The 22,218-nt window shown below is 45.7% G+C and overlaps 1 protein-coding gene across 1 annotated transcript in view; it reads left to right on the top strand.

Moving 5' to 3' along the window:
• Nucleotides 1-22,218, top strand: part of Wdfy4 (WDFY family member 4) — a 232,123-nt gene that overhangs the window by 3,448 nt on the left and 206,457 nt on the right. Inside the window, 1 exon segment of the mRNA XM_038350155.1 lies at nt 19,092-19,341. Coding sequence (XP_038206083.1) covers nt 19,108-19,341 — 234 coding nt within the window. The 5' untranslated portion in view covers nt 19,092-19,107.

Below are 22,218 nucleotides of genomic sequence, written 5' to 3'. Positions count from 1 at the left end.
GGGTAAACTGTTCTCTCTCTCAGAGCCTTTGACAGCTGCAGCTCTTCTTATAGGGTTGGAACCCTGTGGAGTTTTCACCGTCTATATTGGCATGTCAGCTGGTGTTGCCATTTTGCTGGTCTTGACCAGGCAACTGTATTGGGGAAATTCATGTGCATGTTTTCCCTGTCATGCCCGGAGGGCACTATTCAGCACAGGCATCCTGTCCTCTGCCTCTTACAATCTTCCCACCCCCTTCCATGACGTTCCCTGAGCCTTCAGTGTAGGGATTGCATTATTGATGCATGCATTGGTATGGGGCACTCTACAGTCCCTTATTCTCTGCACTGTGAGCAGGGGTGGCTTTCTATAATGCTCTCTGCTGCAAAAAGGAGCTCCCTTGATGAGGGGTGAGAGCTGCACGCATCTGTGCGTGTACATAGAAGTATTTAGGATGCAGTTAGAAGTCATGTTGGTTAAGAAGACGACAGCAGTTTAGCTGGTTTTTATCTTTATTTACAGGCTAATTTGGACTTAAGAGAGGGAGAAGAGTCATACCATTTGTCAACATTTTCCTTTGTATGATATTGTTCAGAAATATGTTTGTGTGTACATGTACACGGACCATCGGGAATGTAATAGCTACATGGACAGACTGTGTCTTAATTGTTCAGTACTTTGAGTGGGGTTGCTCTGAGTGACTGAACTTTCTGGGTTGCTTTCATACCTCCTTCTAAAAGGTCTGAATAAAACCAAGCCTGCACTCTTAATTCAGAGGGTCATTACAAAAAAAAAAAATTCTAGATGTGCATCTACTCAATGCTGCAGTGTTGTACCTGCGCCCTTTTCTCCTTTTCGTGGCGTGTTAAGGATGCTTTCTTTCAAGTCCATCATGACCTTTCCCCACATCCACATCCTGAGATCATCCCATTTTCTCAAATTTTCTTCTCTTCCCCAGATTCTCTCACGTCTACTTTCAGATCATTTATGCACGATCATTGGTTTTCTCACACGGATAGTCAAGGGTCTCAGCTGCATTTATTATGAAGGCCACCATTATGTAAGAGCCCTGCAGTTAAGTTAGGTCACCATTTGCACATGGCTCTATTTATGGCTGTTTTATCTACCATTCCCAATTCTATTGTCTGACTATCATTGCCAACACCAAGCAATATTGTTTACTGAGCTTTATTATGAATCTTCATGTCTGGAAAGAATCTTGCTATTTTCTTCCTTCTATTTCAGTACTTTGCTCTTCCATGTAGATTTCAGAATCAACTTATTGAGCTCAACAGAAAAGCAATGCTCATGTTTGAATGAAAACAGAATTCAGGGGGAAGTCTTGTCTTTATGAAGATAACACATCCAGTTCATGAACGTGGTTTGTCTCCCTATTTAAGCAGGTATTTGAAAATATTCCAGTAAAATTTGATGCCTTATCTCTTAAAAGCAGCATACATTTCATTCAGATTGACTCCTAAGGGGTTTTTATTTTATATCATTTTAAGGTTTGTTAAACAAGAAGTTTTGTATTGTTGTTGATGAGCCTTTGTTATGATGGGGTTGTTTGGGTTCTTATCTGGAGAAGAGGTTGTGGGAAGCAAAAGAAAGAGCAAGAGAGGAGCTTAGTCCTACCTCGACTTGATATGCCCTGCTTTGTTGATACCCATGGGAGAGCTGCCCATTCTGAACAGGAACAAAGAGGAATAGATGGTGTGTGTTGAGGGGGATGGAAGGAGATGAGGGAGGGGAAACTGGTCAGGATCTAAAATAAATGAAAAAAAATTAATTAAAAAGAAGAAGAAGAAAGAACAAGGCTTTGGAGCTTGTGCCATCATGGAGGTTGGGGTGATAGTGGCTTGCCACAAAGAGATAGGGTCAGAGATAGGATGTTGGTGAGATTTTAAACAATGTTTTGAGAGCGGTGTTTGAACACATTCTAGAAAAGGCAAACGGATGACAAGTCCAGAATGTCAGGACGCCTGCGTTGCTGTGCACTGAGCTGGGCCCAGGGCATAGATACAGATTTGGGAGGTGGTGGTTCAGGCACACGAAGGTGGAGATAGACACGAACGTGAAAACCAAGTGTTGGTACCACCCGTCCCCCAGACCTAGTTCATGAAGTGACAGAGCACTTTGGCCAACTGTGGAGGAAAGAAGACGCTACCAGGTTCACTCTGCATCATGGTGGGGCCATCTCTCATTGCACTTACAATGAGGTCTTTGCATTTGTTATCTTCCTGCAAGTGTTTCGAACCACAGATGTCCAGACAGAATTATGTTTCCAGACAACATTCCTAAGCCTTTGAAACTTGGGCAGTCCAAATTGAGATGCACTGTAAATTTGAAAAGCACACCAAAGTTCAAGGATATTATGAATTAATATTAAAATCTGAAGTGTTTCACTAACACTTAAAAATATTGGTAACTAATAAAATGGAACTATTTTGCACATGAGACCCCTAGAACCAAGAATCTGCAAGGTCCTAGGAGCCACCGCTCATACCAAAATCCAAGGACGTTTAAATCATTCACATAAAATGCCAAAATACTTGCATATAATCTATTTACACCTTTGTTATACTTTAAATGTTTTAAAAATACTTAACTTATCTAATGCAATGCAAACGAGATGTAAGCGGCTGTACTGCATTGATAGGGATCAATGACAAGGAAGTCTATACGCGCCTAGTTGCAGATGCAAATTTTCCCGTAATATTTTGTGTTTTAACTATAGAACCTGAAGATGTAGGCAGCCTACTAGGAAACATATTTACATACTTACTTTTAGTTTTCTTTTATGGCAGCTATCATACAATACAGGCTATATACATAGCTTGAGCTCATGGCTGGCTTTATGTTTGTATTTATGTTTGTATTGCATAGTGTCCATCAGAGGCAGGGGAATTCTTGTTCGCTGATTTCCATGAGGAACATGATTCAAGAAGGATGAAAATCCAGAGAAGTGAAGGGCTGCTAGCCCACCTAATTCCAAGACGGGAGTATTGATGCTAAGGAGAATGGAGTAGAGCCCACAGTGACCAGGGGGAGGTCATCTAAACCCCAGGGTGAGACTTGCGTCACCCCATTCTACAGAGGCTTGCAGACAGACAGCCTTTTGCCCTCAGACGGTGAGTGAGCTGGGATTGATCCTGGTCATACCATACCCTAGGCATTGGACAGCACAACCACAAAGGCATTGAAGGACTAGGATTCCAGATGACCCTCACCGTGTGGTAGAACTGTGACGCTTCTCTTCACTTGGGTCAAATGATTAACTAGACCATCCTTTAAGAATTCACAGTCTCACACAGTGCGAAGGAAACAGAACCACTGTGGCAAGCGTCCTCTGCCAGCAGCCCTTATCAAAGTGGTGGTGACTGACACTGGGCCCTGGTGGAGGCAACTCAGGTCAAGAAAGAGGGTGATTCAGGCTGATAACGTAAGAAAAATGTCAACATACCATACGTTTATGATAGAATGTGGGCGGTTACATAATTAAGTCAACTTACCTATCAATTATACAGCATGCTTGGATGGGAATAGAACATGCAAAATACATTTTGTCATGTTTCCTATTCAACACAACTAGAAAGCTTTCTAAATACACATTGACTATTTTTTGAAATTAAAAAATTGTCCAAATAATACTCTAATATCAGCTTTGAAATATATAAAACATCCTTAATGCTAGTTATTCCTTCTCACCCCATCTTCCACCCTCCTCTCCCATCCCTCCCTCCACTTAAACTTCCCCTCTTCTGTTGGGAAATATTATTTTCAGGAGTGTGACTTTTGTTTATGCTGCATTTGTTTAACTCTGTGAAGCTGTGTTACTGTGCTTGTCTAAAACACCTGATGGTCTAATAAAGAGCTGAATGGCCAATAGCGAGGCAGGAGCAAGGATAGGCGGGGCTGGCAGGCAGAGTTCATAAATAGAAGGAGAATCGAGGAAGGGAGGAACAAGAGAACAAGGAGAGGAGGACATCAGGGGCCAGCCACCCAGCTGCCCAGCCAGGGAGAAAGAAGCAAAGAAAGGTATCCAGAAATAGAGAAAGATAAAAGCCCAGAGGCAAAAGATAATCAAGTTAATTTAAGTTAAGAAAAGCTGGCAAGAAACAAGGCAAGCTAAGGCCAGGCAATCATAAATAAGAATAAACCTCTGTGTGTGATTTATGTGGAGCTGTGGCCCCCAAAGCCAAAAGAGTAAAACATCTCACACAACACTCACTACCCATCTTCCTCCCACATCTGCAGGGCTCTGCTGTGGTCCTCTCTCCACCACCCTCTCTCCACTTTCTGGTTCCCTGGGTTCCTCGAGTGCTTCAAATCAAATGCACAAATCAAAGGACCTGCCCCTGAGGTCCACATGGGAGTGAGACTGTATGATATTTGTCTTTCTGGGTTTGGGTGACTTTGCTTAGGGTAATGTTTTCCAGCTCAACTGTTTACCTGTGGATTTCAGAATTTTGTTTTTCATTACATCTGAAGCAAATTTACTCATGTGTAGGCACAGCATTTTCGGCATCCGGTTGTCCGCTGGTGGGCTTCTAGGCTGTGTCTCCATCCTTGCTACTGTGAACAGTGCAGTGACAGACATGGATGAGCCCGTGTCTCTGTGGCAGGAAGCAGTCTTGTGTATCTGCCCGGGAGTTGTACAGCTGGGTCACGTGGTAGATCTATTCTAGTTTTTGGGGAACTTCCACACTGATTTTCACGATGGTCGCAGAAATTTGCATCCCCATCAAAAGTGAACACGAGTTCCCCTCCCCCCACATCTCTGCCAGCACTTGTTGAGTTTTGCTTTCTTAATATTCTGGGTCAGATGAAGCTCAGAGTAGTTTTAATTTATGTTTCCATGGTGGATTGTTAAGGATGGCAAACGTTTACAAATATTCCTTAGCCATTGATATTTTGTCCAAGGACCCTTTGTTCAGTTTCATAGCCCACTCTTTAGTTGTCTGTCTATCTATCTATCTATCTATCTATCTATCTATCTATCTATCTATCTATCTATCTATCTATCTATCATCTATCTATCTATCATCTATCTATCTATCTATCTATCTATCATCTATCTATCTATCATCTATCTATCTATCTATCTATCTATCTATCTATCTATCTATCTATCTATCTATCTATCTATCTTTATCATCATCATCATCATCATCATCATCATCATCTATCCATCTGTCTGCCTGTCAGTCTGTCTATCTACCTACCTACCTATTTTTGTTCCTGTGCATTCTAGACACTAATCCACTGTCAGATATGTATCTGACAAAGCTTTTCTCACACTCTCTAGGCTGCCTCTTCAGGCAGTTAACTGTTTTATCAGAGAAGCCTTTTAACCCCTTATAGTCCCACTTGCTGATTGCTGGTCTCATTTCCTGGGCAGTTGGGATCCTAGTCAGAGTCCTCCCCTGAACTTATATCCTGAAATGCACTCTCTGCTCTTTCTTCTAGAAGTGTTAGAGGTTCGGGTCTCACACTGAGACCTCTGATTCATTGGGAACTGCGCAGGGTGATAGGTTTCATGATCTGGTTTCATTTTTCTGCTGGTTGAATTCCAGGTTCCCCAGCACCATTGTTGAAGATGCTGTCTTTTCTCCCATGCATGTTTTTGGCATCTTTGCCAGCTCCTGGTACCTGTAGTTACACAGAGCTATGTATGGGTCCTCTGTTCCATCCCATGGATCTTTGAGTTTGTTTTTATGATGTTACCATTGTTTTGTAGAACAACTTGATAGCAAGGGTTTGTCCAGCATTGCTTTTATTGCTCAGGATTGTTTGGGGGTATTTGAGGCCTTTTATGCTTCTATATAAATGTTAAGATCTCATTAGAGAAAGTTCTTTGTGCTGCGGATTGTGGTTAAGGCAGAAACTCACACCTGGTCCAAGGGCTCAGTTATAAATGAATCACACACCCCCTCCGCTGCGAGGCTCAGGGATCACAGCAGAAAGATCGTAAGAGTCAGAGATCTGGGAGAACCAGAGCAGAACAGTGTCTTCTGGAAACAACAGGACAGCTGCACTTATGAGCTCATGGCAGCTGTGTAGGTGCCTGCACAAGAGAGAGCCAGTCAACATTTTAGTATGGTGTGTGTGTGTGTGTGTGTGTGTGTGTGTGTGATGTCCCCAAGCTCTGACTTGAGCAGCTGTAAACGGCTGATGGTTCCAGGAGGAGGCAGGGTCAGGTTTCTTTAAGGGCATGGCTTCTGGTAGATCTGTCACTCTCCAGTGGGTGGTCCCACACCCAGGAGTATATGGGCGACATAAACTGGACAGAAAGAGTTATAAAAACATAAAAGGACTGGGAATTGCAGTGAGATGGGGTGTGAACATAATAAAAGTACATTGTATGAAATTCCCAGAGAATTAATAGAATATATTAAAATATATCTGCAAAGCCATTTAGATATTCAGTAAACAATGGATAAAAAAGAGAAAACCATCCTGGAGGCTGACTGAAATGTCTGCTAGTGTCATAGTGTCACAGAGAGCCTACATCTCTGCCCCTGGCTCCCTGGAACTGTACATAGAATCTAGGAGAGAGGCCCCAGATACATCGGGTGAGGTGAGGTTGATGTGACTGAGGTAGGGTCAAGGGTTTTGCTGCTCTGTCCCCTGTGTCTTATGTGCCTTTTCAAAGAGGAATGACAGCCTTTGACAGCTCCAGCCAGGGATGCTTCGGAGCCAGGCCTGTCTGAACACTGGCTTCCCCTCAGGAAGGGGCGGGAGTGGAGAATGGTGTGTGTGGTGGAGGGGGATCTGTGCCTGAGCCACAGCCCTGAAGAAAGTGGGAAGGGCTGCCTGGGCCTAGGTAGCAATGATGAGGAGCTCCTCCATCTTCAGATGGAAGATGTCCTTTAATCAAGGGTAATGGGAGGAGTAGGGACTTCAGAGCCACTCCCCTGCCACCAGAATGCAGGGCTGCTCTTTTCATAGGCCAGTGGGCTGTGACAGTTACTTTAGCTGAGTGTCCAGGCAGTGCTTGGCAGAGGGGTAGGGAGATCTATGCCCTTCAGAGATCTTGCCTCTGCTCCTGGCAAGAAGGTTATTCCAATTGCATGCCCCAAACAGGGCTTTCCTACCTAAAGAATACGTCTTTGCTCACATGATTTAACATCCCTGAATAGGTTGATTTTTGATTGGCTTAATATGACTCATCCCCAAAACGTGTTAATGAAATCATTGTGACATTTCATAATTGATAGAAGCCTATTTGAGGAAATATGAGCTCTAGAAAGAATTCTGTTCATGAGTCATGAGAAATAGGGAAGAAATTAAGAGAGCCCCTGGCATCGCAGGCAGTGAGGGGACCCCACACTTTAGGAACTGGGGGCTGGGGAGGTGTTTGGGGGACTGCTAAGAACAGTCTGGAAGGCTGTGTGATTTGGTGTGTGCAGTCTCTGATTTGCAGAGGCTGAGTAAAGGTAGAGGGTCAAGAAGGAAGGACGTGAATAGTCACTTTGGCCAGATCCCATTGGGGACGCAGTGGGAAACTAGGCAAGTAAGACAATGGGTCAATATTGTTTTAGGCTTGGAGCTTGGCTCTGTTCCTGGAGCATATTGGAGCCGTGTAGATATTCGAGAGAAGGAGCAGTAGCGTTATGGATCCACATGTCTAAGTCTGACAGTGTAGGGTGGAGTGGAAGGCTGTGGGCAGCCAGGCTTGCCATGGTAAGGTAGATGAAAGGCTGTGAAGCAGGGATGGACAATGTAGCATCTGCCCCCACTGCCTGGAGATGCCCCAGAGAAACCAGGCACCCGGTCAGTCTTTCACCCGCTTGAGTAGCGTTACTGGTTCCCTTGGCACTTCCCATTTCTCATGGGTTCCATTCTCACCCCTCCTGGACACATAGAATGATTGGGTCTGGCTTAAGAAATATCCCCGGCATATTAACAAGTTCTGGGAAACTCATTCTGGTTAAAGGAACATTCAGCTCTCAGAGGAGAGGGCTATAGTCTGAGAACAGCATTGGGCTTCCTAGCAAAGCAGACCTGCATAGGCAAACAGCTCCTTAGAGAACATCTATTCAAGCTGTTGTGGTAGGAACCTGTGTTGCAGAGGTAGGGAGACTCCACCTGAGGCTGATTCCTACCTTAAATGGAGAGAGAAGCATCTTGGGCAAAAGGTGCACCAGGAAGGGGCTGTTTCTTCACAGTGAGAGAATGGAGATTTTCAAAAAGCAGTGTTCTCGGGCCCAGAGTCCCCTGGTGCAGAAGAGAAGAATTCTCTTACAGCATGGGAACCAGAACTTCCAGCAACTGAGGGCTCAGCTCTTGTTTTGTGATGCATTTGATGATCTCCAAGGTGGTTTGGCCCTCATTTTGCAGGGTTTCATGATCTCTGAGGATTGAGAAGTGATCAATTCTTTTTTTTTTTTTTTAAAAAAAAAGGTTTATTTATTTTTATTGTTTGTGCATTGGTGTTTTTCCTGCATGCTTGTCTGTGTGAGGGTGTCAGATCCCTTAGAACTGAAGTTATAAACAGTTTTGGGCTGGCATTTGGATGTTGGGAATTGAACCCAGGTATTCTGGAAGAGCAGTCAATGCTTTTAACTACTGAGCTATCTCTCCAGCCCCGAGAGGTACTGAATTCTCAAAAGGCCAAGCATGTGAACTTCCAGACATTCCTTACAACTGAATCTTTTTTCCTATATTCTGAGCAAGTTATATGAGACATTGAATTAGCTAAACAGAATGGTTGAGCAACCATCCAAGATATCCAGGAAGGTCACAGATCTTCCTAATCTGAGCCAGTGACATCAGAGGTATAAAGGTGACAAACGAGGCAGGGGGAGCTGAGTCTGGAGACCTGTGTGACCTGCCCCTGATTTCTGCCCCATACCTACCCTACACCCTTCCAGTTGCACAGAAGCAGACATACTTCAGCTCAGCCTCTCCCGTGCTGTCTTAGGTACTGTTCTAGTGCTGCAAAGAGACACCATGACCCAGGCAATGTATAAAAGAAAACATTTAACTGGGGGCTTCCTTAAAGTTTTAGAGGGTGGGTGGTCCATGATGATCACGGAGGGGAGAGTGGCAGCAGGCAGGCAGGCATGGCACTGAAGCAGTAGCTGAGAGTGCCAGGGAAAGACAGAGGGTAGACACACACACACGAGAGAGAGAGAGAGAGAGAGAGAGAGAGAGAGAGAGAGAGAGAGAGAGAGAGAGAGAGAGAGAGAGAGATTACTGGGAATCAAGTGGGCTTTTGAGATCTCAAAGCCCACTTGCAGGGACATGCCTCCTCCAACAAGACCATAGTTCATAATCCTTCCCAAACAGTTCCACCAACAGGGAAACCATTCAGACATATAAACCTATGGGGGCCATTCGAATTCAAACCACCCACACACCTTCAGTTTCGCCGACACACTTCCATGTGGCTTACTTCTGCCCCTGATTCTGCAGAGCTTCTTCTATCTCCCACTGTTTTACCAACTCCACATCATCTTTGACAGACAGCTCCTTGTCTGGGATCCCCAGAGTTGACTCTGTTCTCCTCCCAAGGCTACTTCAGTCTTTGTACCTGAGTATCACTTTCCCTGACTCTTGTTCCTGAGGCTGTGAGCAATTGGAGAATAGGCTTGGGTCTACAGAAGCCAGGAGAAACCAACAGAAACCAGCAGAAGCCAGCAGAAGCCAGCAGAAGCCAGCGGAAGCCAGTGGAAGCCAGTGGAAGCCAGCAGAAGGTTGCTGTTAGAAACCCATCTTATTCTTTGCTGAGATCACCCCAGAGAAGGTCAGCTAGGTCACTAGGGCCTGTCAGCTAGGCATTTTTAGCCCTATCATGTGCACGGCCCTCTTCAATCTCGGCTTTCTCTGCTCTGGTTTTTCTTGAGAAACAGAACATGTCCTCAAATGCTTACGCTGCCTGGATTGCCTGTCCCCTTGCCCCAGCTGCTCACTCCAATCTCACAGTGCCCATCATGGCTCTCAGAGCAGCCTTTCCAGATCCCCAGGCCATCCACAGGTTGGGCCACAGGTCTCTCCATGTCCTTGGGTAGGTACCTTTCTGCTCAACATCTGTTCAGTGGTTTCCCTGACTTCTCTGACAGTGAGTGTTAAGGTCCAAGGTGTGGATTTAGATGATTGTTCTCTTTCTATGACCAACAATCCAATACAGAGCCTGGCATGTAGAGTTTAGTCCATTGACTTAGGCTGCAAGACAGGGGCCTGTGCTAAATGTTCTGGTGCCTCTGAAGTGGGTGGGGTTCCTGCTCAGATCCTGGTTGACTGTGGTGTTATCTGGAGTCAACAGAGTTTGGTAAAAACTTTTCAAGTTTAGCTTGGGTGTCCAAGGAGGTCCCTGTCATATTCTTTCCATTGTTGTCTACTATGTCAAGCCAGCCTGGAGTGATGGAATGGGAGGGTTTGCCCTTGATTCTGATGCTTGTTAGCAGTGTGGTTTCAGGTCTATCGCTTCCTCTCTGGAGTGTGGGATTCTCAGTCTTCCAAGGCCCATCCACACACGTGGGATTGATGACCCTCAGCTAGTAGATTTTCTGTGTTTAGAAAACACACGTCTCTGTGCTGGAAGATGTCATCTATGTGTGACCAGGCTTTCTGTGGCAACCTTTCCTAAGTCTTAGTGAGGCTAAGTCATATGTCAGTTTCCATGGTGGAGGGGCATACAGCTGGAGCTGAACCTCTTGTAATTGAGCTGTTCCTGGCATATGCCATAGCTTAGCCTTAGGGTCTCAAGCAGAGGAAGCACTCCTTGGCCATTTTTGCAATGTGGAAGTTGGTACACACACCAAGCAAGACACAAAGGTAGCTCCTTCTGCAGGGTATGAAGAGTTCCTGTGTTCAGTTGCTGTTGCAAAAACCACAGAGGTGTGTGTGCTAGCCTTGAGCACTTTATTGCCTGGGATTAGAAAAAGGAAGTCCTCAGTGTTTAAAAGTTTCTGTCGACCCAACTGGTTCCTGGCAAGGGTGACCTACTTACTTAGTCTTTAGGGGAATTCCAGAGCTTCTGGGAACAACCTGAGCTACCCCTCTCTTCTGGGACCTGTGAAGCAGACTGCAGGGCCCGGCTCTGCTGCTGTCTTCCTGAGGTACGTGTGTGGTGCTTGCCTTGGGTAGGAAGTGGGAATGCTTGTTCACAGCAGGGCTGTGGGGAAGCATCAAGGGGTTTGATGGGGGTCATCTGAGAGGTCAAGTCCTGGGGTGGCCTGGTGCTTGCCCTGTTCCACCTGAGAAGCTGAGCATCCAGACTCTGCGTGAGCACCCTTGGTGATCCCCTTGCCTTGCTCCCCTTTCCTGCTCCTCAGAATGGCCATTTGTTTTACTACTCCTCATGTGTCCCCTAACAAAGGTGCATAGTCTTGGGGACTGTCCTCCCATTTCCCGGAGCGACTCACTTTCTTCAAGATAGTAAATCCTTACTTCCAGCCCTGGCTTGAACACTCAGGGTCACTTGTACACGACATCCATCCAGACCAGCTCCTTGCTGGGAGAAACCTAAGATTGAACAGACCCAGTAGCCAGGTGAGGAGAAAGCAATGTAGGAGAGAAGTGGGGTCTTGGGTGGGACTGGGACAGTTTACTTTGCCTTGGGGCTGAACCCTAAAGACTAATCAAATATCACCGTGAAGAATGTGAGAGGCACTGTGTGGTGGTTATTGGTGTTTTTTGAAGGCTGTGGGCAAGAGGAAGGGGTGTTTTTAGGACAGTGGGCACACACTGGACTTAGGAGCTCATGTCTGGCCAACACAGAAGTGTCTGTCACAGAGCAGGAGAGGCCTAGAGTAAACTCCTAGCTCAGCATGCGAGCCCAGCAGACAGTTCAGGCCCCAGACACATATGCTGCCTTTGGCACTGGACCACATCCTATAGGAGTTCCTAGGCTCTCGCCCATTCTGCAATTCTCTTCATGTTCTCCAACCCAGGCTTCTCCTATTATCTGATCTTGGTACCAAGGCTCAATTGTGTGTCACTCTACTTTAGAGATGTCTGTTTGGCCCAGAGCTAGTCATTCATCAATCAATAACTGATTTCCCATTACCCCATTGATTTAATGCCTGCCACAAATATGGCAAATGTTACTGACTTCTCAGACCATATGAGATTTCATATCTCTCTGTGAAGGAGAGGGGCGTGTGACACACCCAGTGATTCACTTAATATCAAAACAACCCCCATGCGTCCTCATCTTTACAGAAAGGAAGGGAAGGGCATTCTGTAATTTAGGGAATTAAATCCAACTGCACATGCAAAGCCCGTGTCACAGGCCCAGAGTGGAGAACTCACTAGATAAATGGGAAGGAAAGCAGACACACATGGACGGTCACTCTTCTACTCTGTGGCTCCTAGTTAGATAGAGGCATCCCTAGCTCTGGGGAAGACCTGTGACACAGGAGTGTAGAAACTGGACACAGTCACAGGCAGACACAAAAGCAGGGAGGAGATTTTTAACTTCTATTTTATGGAATTAAGTTTTCGACCCCAGGCTTCCCTTGGCTTCACCCAGCCTACCCTTAAGGCTGTTTCCTGTGCTTTCTTGCTCTAGAGTCTACAGTCCAAGACTAGTTTCTCCCTAAAGCACCTTCTGGAATCTTCGTGTAAAAGGCTGATAAGTCACAGCACACAGCTCGAAAGGTCTGCCTGCCTGTAACTCAATAGAAATTCAGAAATGGCAGTAGGACCTCCGACCTCTGGTGTATGTGTGTGTTAGTGTGGGTGTGCTCACGCACGTATGCACATGCATGGAAGTCAGTGGTTGACCCTGGGTGTCTTTCTTGACTGTTCTCCACTGAATGTTTTGAGTTTGGATCTCTCATTGAAAGCTGAGTTCATTGGCTATGCTATTCTGGTCACACAGCGAGCTCATTGGTTGTACTAGGCTGGTCCCCCAGCGAGCTCATTGGTTGTACTAGGCTGCCCCCCCAGTGAGCTCATTGGCTGTGCTATGCTGGCCCCCCAGCAAGCTCATTGGTTGTACTAAGCTGACCCCCCAGCGAGCTCATTGGTTGTACTAGGCTGGCCCCCTCAGCGAGCTCCAGCACTGGGGCTGCAAACGTGTGCTGTGGTTCCAGCCTTTGCATGGATGCTAGAATGGGACCTCAGGTTCTTCTGCTTACATGACAGGCACTTTACTGATGGAGCCATCTCCCCAGCCCTCAAATGTTTCTTTAGCAGCAAAGCACCAGCATCTTGGGAGTTTTCTTAGGTTCCAGTCTTTTCAAGATGGCAGCTTGGGGAGAAGAGGCAAGAAATACAAATGCTTTGTTTTTAAAATCCTGCCTGAGCTCAGTATTTCTAGCAGTTCTCGAAACAGTGTGCTTGCTGCACACACTTGGTTGTTATACATATACTCAGGCACACACACACACACACTCACTCACACACACACACACACACACACACACACACATGCATACACACACACACTGGAATTAAACAAACAAACAAAATCTTTGAATTTAATGTTTGCGGTGAATGCCTTGTGCTGGCCCTGGCCCCAGAGACCCCTCTAGTAGCCCTCAGCCCATACTGGTTCCTTTTTTCTCTAGGTAGGAACCAGTGTTGGAACTTCCCTATGGTGCTTGCTTCTTGTTAAAGGGCCATTACAGCTGTTTCTTCTTGATGGTCATTACCCTGACTAACCTCACCTGCTCCGCCCTGGTTTTCCTTCCCCTGACAAACAGAACTGAAGCAGACACAGGTAAGGGCCAGGAGGCTGAGGGCTGTGTCCCCAGCTCCATATCTGAGTCAGAAGCTAATTCCATGGATCCCTATTTGTTCGAAACTTCTGTTTCTTGGAAGTCTCGGTGTGTTTCCGAGAAGGTGAATCACATGTTTCAGTTCAGTAAACCCTGCTCCTCCACCCAGAGGGGCCAGGCTATGTCTGGTGCTTGTCAGACCCTACGTCCTGCATTCTTTGTCATTTTGGTTGTAGCCTTGGCTGCCCTAGAGCATGCTCTGTAGACCAGGTTAGCCTTTAACTCACAGAGGTCCTCCTGCCTCTGTCTCCTGAGTGCTGGGACTAAAGGTGTGCACCACCACACCCGTCAGGCACACACATTCTTTTTTTAAAATTACTTTATAAATAATACCAATCAAAATTCCCACTTCCTCCCCTTCTCCCACTTCCCTCTCACTCCTCCCACACCCTTCCCCTCCAACCCCACTCCAGTCCTAAGAAAGGGTAAGGCACCCTGCCCTGTGGGAAGTACAAGGCCCTCCCCGCTACGTCCAGGCTTAGGAAGGTATGCATCCAAAGAGAATAGGATCCCAAAAAGCCAGTACATGCAGTAGAGACAAATCCCAGTGCCATTATCATTGGCCCCTCAGTCTGTCCCAATTGTCAACTACATTCAGAGGGACCAGTTTGATCCCATGCTTGTTCATTCCCAGTCCAGCTGGAGTTGGTGAGCTCCCATTAGTTCAGGCACACTGTCTCGGTGGGTGAACCAACCTCTCGTGGTCCTGACTTCCTTGCTCATATTCTCCCTCCTACGGCTCTTCAACTGGACCTTGGTAGCTTTGTCCAGTGCTCCAATGTGGGTCTTTGTCTCTGTCTTCATCCTTCACCGAATGAAGGTTCTATGATGATATTCAAGATAGTCATCAGTCTGATTACAGACCCCAGAATGCTCAGAGCTTCACGGGTCATTTTGAGGACACAGTCTTTTAAAAATATTGACTACAAAGCAAACAATGCTGAGAGTGAATGAGGAACCTACCCTTTCAAACTTAAGTGGTAGAAGCTATGACTTAGACATAGATTAAATGCCAAGAAAAAAGTTTTAGGAAAACACGATCCAGAGCCTAGACAATGTACCGATTTTTAGAGCTGGCTCTTTCCTCTTAGGAATGTAGGAAAACATTGTGGCTCATCATTTAGACGGGAAGATTGTTTGTAATGGTGAGTAGCTGGCCTAAGTGTGTAGAATCATTAAATAAGTAATGGCCATCACTCTTCAGTTTCCAAAGCCTTGACAATCTCCACAGCCAGCAGAGTGAGGATCCTTGGGAAGGCAGTTCAGTTCAAAAGGATTCAGTCGGTCTGAACTTCTGAAGTCTGACCCTCAGGAGTTTATTTTAGGCATATTTAAGCACAGCGCAGTTTGGTGAAAACTATTCTGGTGGCAATAACAGCTATTCTGTTGGTAACTCAATCTTATGTGCACGACAAAGCACACATAAATCCTGAGGAGCAAAATAAGCTAAGTACAGATCTACATCGAAATTCTTTGTAAAGCCCACGAAGATAGGTCTTGTCTCTTTGTTTCTTTTTTTTATGTGCGTTAGTGTGAGGGTGTCAGATTCTCTGGAACTGGAGTCACAGACAGGTGTGAGCTGCCATGTGGGTGCTGGGAACTGAACCTGGGTCCTCTGGAACAGCAGCCAGTGCTCTTAACCTCTGAGCCATCTCTCCAGTTTGAAGATAGTTTTTTTTTTTTTATAGCCACACAGATAGTGCAAAGGTTGCCAGGCAAGAATCACATGGGCTCCCAGCCTTTGAGGTGGAAAAACAGGTCCCTGATGTGCTTAACTCCAGTGTCCACTAGAACTTGTGTGTGAGCACAAAGACCTCCACACCTCCTACGTTCAGTCTCCATGGAGACGTTAAGGGGAATGAAAAAGATTCAACAAACTAAACTATGAAGCAGTTTATAAGAGAAAAATATCCCTTGAAGATATTTGTACTTTTTCTTGTGTGTATCTATGTGTATTTGTATGGGTACATGTGTGTATATGCATGTATATGGAGGTCAGAGATCAGATTTCAGTATCTTTCCATTTTTCTTCAATAAAAGGTTTAATTATTTTTATTTTTTATGTATGAGTTTTGCCTCCAGGTACATACGTGTACCACATGTGTGCTTGGAGGCCTTGGAACCGGAGTGATGGAAGTTATCAGCAGCCATGTGGGTGGTGTGAACCAGACTGGGTTCCCTTTAGAGCAGCCAGTGTTGTTCACTGCTGAGCCGTCTCTTCAGCCCCCATCATTTTTTTTTTTTTTGAGACAGGGCCTCTAATTAGTCTGGAGTTTGTTGAGTAGGCTGGTCAGGGAGCCACAGGGTTCACTGGTCTCCCAGTTTTTGGGGATTACAAGTATAAGCCACTATGCCTGTTTTTTTTTGTGACTTTTTTTTTAAATTTTACATACCAATCTCAGTTTCTCCCTCTCTCCTCTCCTCCAGTTCCTTCCCCCATGCCTGGCTTTTTTAGTGGATTCTGGAGATGGAACTCAGGTCCTCAGCCCAAGCACTATATAGACTGAACCATGTCCCTGATACTTACAATTGGCTAAGCCACCAAGCCCGTCTTCTCTAATATACTCCTGGAAACCAACAAGACAAAGACAAATAAGCAAAGAGGATGGGTAGCCAGCTCACCACGGAGGAGCACAGGGAGAAGGTTTCTACTCAGGCAGACACGCCAACATGGCGGCAAGGCACCATCAATAACTAGAATGAGAATAATGCCAATTCAGGGGGCTGGGCTGGGGAGTGAGAGGGGAGCCTCCCAATGCCTGTTGGAGGGAGCGTGCCCCATGCCTGGTTTCTGGAGGCCTTTCGGTGTTATCTGGTCGAACTGAGCATGCATAGGGCTCTCTACTCAGTGCTGCTGCTTTGGGGTGCATACCAATACCATATAGTCCCCTGAGGCAGCCTGCATGGTCTGCCCCCTGACAGCAAGGGGTGCAGAATCGGAGGCTGTGAGTGATTTAGCCCTCTGCCACTGTGGCAGTTGTCAAGTGGAGGCACACGGGACACCACTTTGCAAACAGGTGACAGTCAGAGGATAGGGACATGACAAATCATGACAAATCCATGGCTACACGTTCCTGTCTGAAGACACCATGTCGAGTGAGATGCTGACAAGATCAGGCCATCAGGTTGCTTGAAAAGTAGACGCTGTGGGCTGTGCTTTTGGAGTGTTCATGCCAGGAGAACATTACCCACCAAACAGGCATGGGGATAAAGGGGGCAATAGAAAGACAGGGTCAAAGAAAATAAACAGATCTCCAGAAGAGCCTGCCAAGGTCAGGGAAGGGACTGAGGGGTGTGAGGGACCCCACTGTCTGGCCGGAGCACGTTAGGATTGCTCTCCATCTCAGCTAAAGCTGTGCCCATTTTAAACTCACATGCTAAGTGTGTGCACTCATGTAACTAACTCTGTGATCAACAACGAATATTTTCATGGTCTCAAAAAGTCCATTGTGTTCCTGCCTAGGGACGTTTCTCCCTTGCCCTCAGACTCAGGTGGCCACTGACCAACTCGGTCAGCAGAGATTATCAATGTTTTAATGTTTACACACGTGAAATCTTTTAGTTGTGGTGTCCTGCGTGCTGATTCTTTCATCCAGCATAATTAATACTTAATATTTATCAGTTTGTTCATTGTGTTTTAAGTGGATTGGCAATATTCCACTGCATGGATATATCACAATTTTTTTAAAAATTAAAAAGCAAGTAAAGATGATTTCTGGGAATGACGTCTGAGAGTAGGAAACACATATGACAGAAGAGGGCCGGGGATGCACAGATTTGTACCTAAGCAAGTTCAGAATGTTGTGTGTGTGTGGGGGGGGGATGTTTAGCTTCACCAGGTAATGCAGGGACAACATTCGGCCCTCCTTCTTTCTCCTGCTGCAGTCAAGTGTAACAGGCATGCCTCTGTGTTCGAGTTCAGGATGGATTCTGACAACCTAGATATATTGGTCTTTATTTGGAGTGTGTTTCACTTCAGACAAATGGACCGTAAGCAAGCCTGGTTTGTGCTTACATTTCATCTGAGATGTTTAACAGTGAAGCCAAGGACATAAACAAAAGCAGCTTCTGGTGTGTGGGGGGTGGGGTGGAGGGGGGACGGCTGCCTGGTGACCTGGATATAGCGGCTGCCGTTCCCAAGGCTTTGTTCTTGTTTGAGGGGTGCTAGCTTCCATGGACTGTCCCTGTATATATTTACAGACCCCAGCATGCTCAGAGCCTCAAGGGTCATTTTGAAGACATAGTCTATATTGACTACAAAGCAAACAATGCCGAGAGTGAATGAGGAACCTACCCTTTCAAACTTAAGTGGTAGAAGCTATGACTTAGATATAGATTACATGCCAAGAAAAAAGTTTTAGAAATTGCTAACGGTGGTGGTTGTTCAACTGTGAACATTTCTGAGGCAGGATCTTACGATGTACTAGGCTTCCGTGTAACTCATTACACAACTCAAGCTTGCTTTGAGTTTGTAATTCTTCTTCCTCACCTTCCCAAGTTCTGGGATTACAGGAGGGTGCATCAGGCCATCCTTAGCTCTACTTATGCCACTTAAAGGCTTCAAAATTGTTAAGATGCCATCTGTTTATAGATAAATACACGTACGCCAATTGTATAACATATATGTCTGTAACTTAGAAAAGTTTGTGAATTGTGTGTTGTATGAATTATATCTTAGTTAACATTTTAAGGGCACCTAAGACTTAAATATTTTTAAAGACGTATTTGTCTTATTTTATATGCACAAGAATCTTGTCTGTGTGTGTGTGTTTGTGCACCGCATGTGTGCCTCATGCCCACGGAGGACAGAAGAGGGTGTAAGTTCTCTGGAGCTGGAATTACAAATGGTTGTGAGCCACCATGTGGGTGTTGGGAATCAAACCTGGAGCCCGTGCAAAAGCAACAAGTGGCCTTAACCTGTGAGCGCTCTCCAGCCCCCAAGACTTGTTTTTAAAGCCCCTTCTCCCTTACAGAGGCAGCCCAAAAGTTTGCATCTCTCCTGTGCCTTCACAGGCTCTTAGAAAGGGAGCAGCTATAAGGCTTCACCTTATCAACCTGATGTATATTCCCCCTACACCTCTGGCCCAGAGGCTTTCCTTAGGTATCCACAGAAAGTGTCAGAAGCCCCCCCTCCCAGCATCACTGTATGAAAATCTGTGCAGTAAAGGCTGCCCAGTGCCTGGGACATTTGGTATTGTGAACTATGTGTGTGTTAGTCAGGTCTAAACCTGAATCTTTTGGGCAGTCCTTCCTCATTGTAGTAGGTTTCAGATACTTTTCCAGAAGCTGAACTGAGTAATGTTGGACCTGTCTCCCAATCAGTCTTCAGGAAGGGAAGTAGCAGGACTTTTCATTTTCAATTGTTTGTTCTGGATTCAGATCTGCTTTGCCGAAGATGGAGGCTGAAGATCTCTCAAAGGCCGAGGACAGACCTGAAGATCCGGGTTTCCAAAATGAAGGCCAGTCCCCTGCTATGAAGCCTGATTTCCCACTAGAAGGACAGTGTGCTGGCCCCACTGCCCTCTGGGACACACTTGAAAAGAAATTTCTGGAATACCAGCAGCTGACGCACAAGAACCCGGAAGAACGTCGGAAGAACCTGCTGAGCCTTCTCCCCCTGTTCTTAAAGGTCAGAACCTCAAATTTTGTTTCATTTTTATTTGACCCATAAGGACTCTAGCTACTTGTGGGGCACATTGTGGGGCTGTGATATACTCACCAGCCAAAAGTCACGACTGAGTGTTTAGTAAGCTGTGCATTTCAGCCATTTACCTTTCGTGTCTGGCGAGATTGTGCGGAAGCCTCCTTTCAAGCTATCTGGAAACGCATGCCACTGTTAGCATGGGGACCCTGTTGGTCTTTGGCACTATACCCTGATACAGTGCTTTGAGGACACTTGAGGAATGGCTAGGAAGGAAGTTGGTGGTTTGGATAGCAGCACAAGGATCTCTGATGAGTCCGGAGAAGGCTTGCCTTAGTTTGCTCATGAGCAATATGGCTTATGAGCAATATGGAAATCACTTCTCCAATTATTTTGAAAAAAAAACATTGGTAGATATAATACCAGTAACCAGATAGTTGAAACTCCTGAGTGTATATAAAAAAGCCCTGGATGACTTTAGTTGATGGAGCTGAAATGTCTAAACTTGACTCTTAATTTTGTGCCCAATGAAAAAATAAGGTGATCTAGAATGTTCTTTGAATGAAGGCATTGAACACACATGAGTCTGAGCTGCTCCTGCTTGGAAAGGAGTATTTGCTGAGGGGTGAGGTCACGCCCAGCTGGAGCAGCTTCCTTGTCAGTCAGATTGACATTGAAGGGGCGAGAGCCTGGAAGAAGGTTAGCAGTCAGACTGACATGGAAAGGGAGAGCCTTGTGGAGTTAAGCCTGGAAGAAGGTTAGCAGTTGGACATGCTTTAGCCCAGGGACTCTCGAGAATGGCAGAAGAGTCACTGACCCATGCAAGATTTTGGTTACCATTTTAGTAACAGAAGGCCTATGGGAATCCGAAGAGTACAGAATTCTGACAGGGGCTTATCTGAGAGGCAAGTCCCCTCTAGGATCATAGGCTTGTCCCTGTGGTTGGGGCTCATGTCCCCTCTGCACAGGAAAAAGAGCTTTCAGGCAGGCCAAAGTCAACAGTGTCTCAATCCTGATCTAGGGTCAGTCTTCCCCAGGGCTGCTCTTTATCTTTTTTTTTTTTTTTTTTTTTTTGTATAACTTGTTCTGTCTTTAACTATCACTACCAAAACTATATGAAGATGCTCACTGACTTACCATGGTTTGACTTATGATGTTTCAACTTTACGTGCAAAGTGTGGTCAGCTGAAATTGGGTTTTAGATTTAAGATCTTGATGGTCCCTGGGCAGGCAGTGTGTGGTGTGATCTTCCCTCTCTCTCTACTGGACTTCCGCAGTGAGTCCCAGCTCCTAGTTAGCCTAGGCATGACAGCTCAGCGGCCGAGGCTGAGCATGCTCAGTAGGTTAGCTGTGTTTGATGTATTTTCATTTGCAGTGGGTTTATTGGGATGCAAACTCATAGTAAATCCAGGAGCATAATAGAAACAAAAAGCACCTGAAGTAGAGTGATGCCCCAACTTCAAACACTTAGCAGGGGACAGAAGTAAGACCTTCAGACCAGTGTTGTGATGTCAACTGAACACACACTGTCATCAGTGAGACCTAGACAGCACTCACCACCATTGTATCTGACCGGGCCACTGGGCTAGGGGTTTACAGGTTCTCAACGTAGCCCTGTTATGGATAGGACCTAAATTTATGCCAACTCTGTGAGGAAGTCTACAGATATTGATACATCCGCCCAAGGTTATCCAGCTGGGTGGTGGGAGCAGAACTGAACTGGAAAGGCTGCCTGAAGGCAGCGTTGCTAACCGCTGAGTTCCCTTGCTTGAGTTTGTAGGACGGGCCTGTCTGCTTTCCCTTTCCCTGACCAATAATGACTCACAGTGCAAGGACTTTGCCTGGCTAGGTTCTTACTTTTCCCTTGGTGACAAAATGATTGTCATTCCCTGCACACATGACATTTGGGCAGCTGACTCCAGGGCGTGGCAGGCAGGGAAGAGGTGCTGTTGCATCACATAGGAAACAGCACAGGGCCAGTGGCTTCTGCAGCACATAGGGCAATGTTATCAGGACTGCTGTCCAGGTAACAGTGGCTTTGATTGATGAGCACTTTGCCCATCACAGGGTCTCAGGCTGGAAGGGGAAGTATGCCTTGGGGAAGCATGGATGGATGGCTTCTAGCCTTTGGTGGAGCTTGCTCCAGGAGATGGAAGGCACGCCAGGTCCTGCAAAGATACAGGCACCAGGAGGGTTAACACTATAGGTCTCACTGTTGAAGACTGTTCTTAGAATTTGTGCTTTGATAAAAAATAGGAAGCGAGGCAGAGAGGGCCCAGAAGTAACTGTAAAATCCTTCACTGTATGGAACTGAGGAGGCACATGGGAGAAATGGGGGATGTGTGGATGTGGTGAGCTAGGGTTCTGCCAGTGGGTTCATTCCTCCATAGGAGAGGGGAGGTCTCTGTTCCTTCTGTAAAACTTATTTCTTCTAATTTTTAAGGTTCTAATATAATTCTATCATTTCCCCTATACTTTGTTCCCTCCCATATACCCTTCCTTGCTTTCTTTTAAATCCATGGCCTCTTTCTCATTAATTGTTGTTTAACACCACACACACACACACACACACACACACACACACACACACACACCCCATTTTTTTGTTTCAGCAAAAGCTTTGATGTACCACTTTAAAAATTACAAACACACACACACATTTCTAAATACATAAATTGACATGTTCAGTCCCTATGATATTACTTCCATGCATATGTTTGCAGGGTTGACCACTTGGTATTGGATAATAATTGCTGTGTGATTCTTGGGGAAGACTATTTCATTTGGTCTCTATAGGCATTCTTTAGTTGCCTGTAAGTCATTGTGTAGGATTATATACATATAGACTCTTGGTTATAGGCCTCT

The sequence above is a fragment of the Arvicola amphibius genome, chromosome 12 (assembly GCF_903992535.2).
Source record: "Arvicola amphibius chromosome 12, mArvAmp1.2, whole genome shotgun sequence".
NCBI classification, from domain to species: Eukaryota; Metazoa; Chordata; class Mammalia; order Rodentia; family Cricetidae; genus Arvicola; species Arvicola amphibius.
The sequence above is the reverse complement of the archived record's forward strand: the minus strand, read 5'-3'. Positions and strand labels throughout refer to the sequence as shown.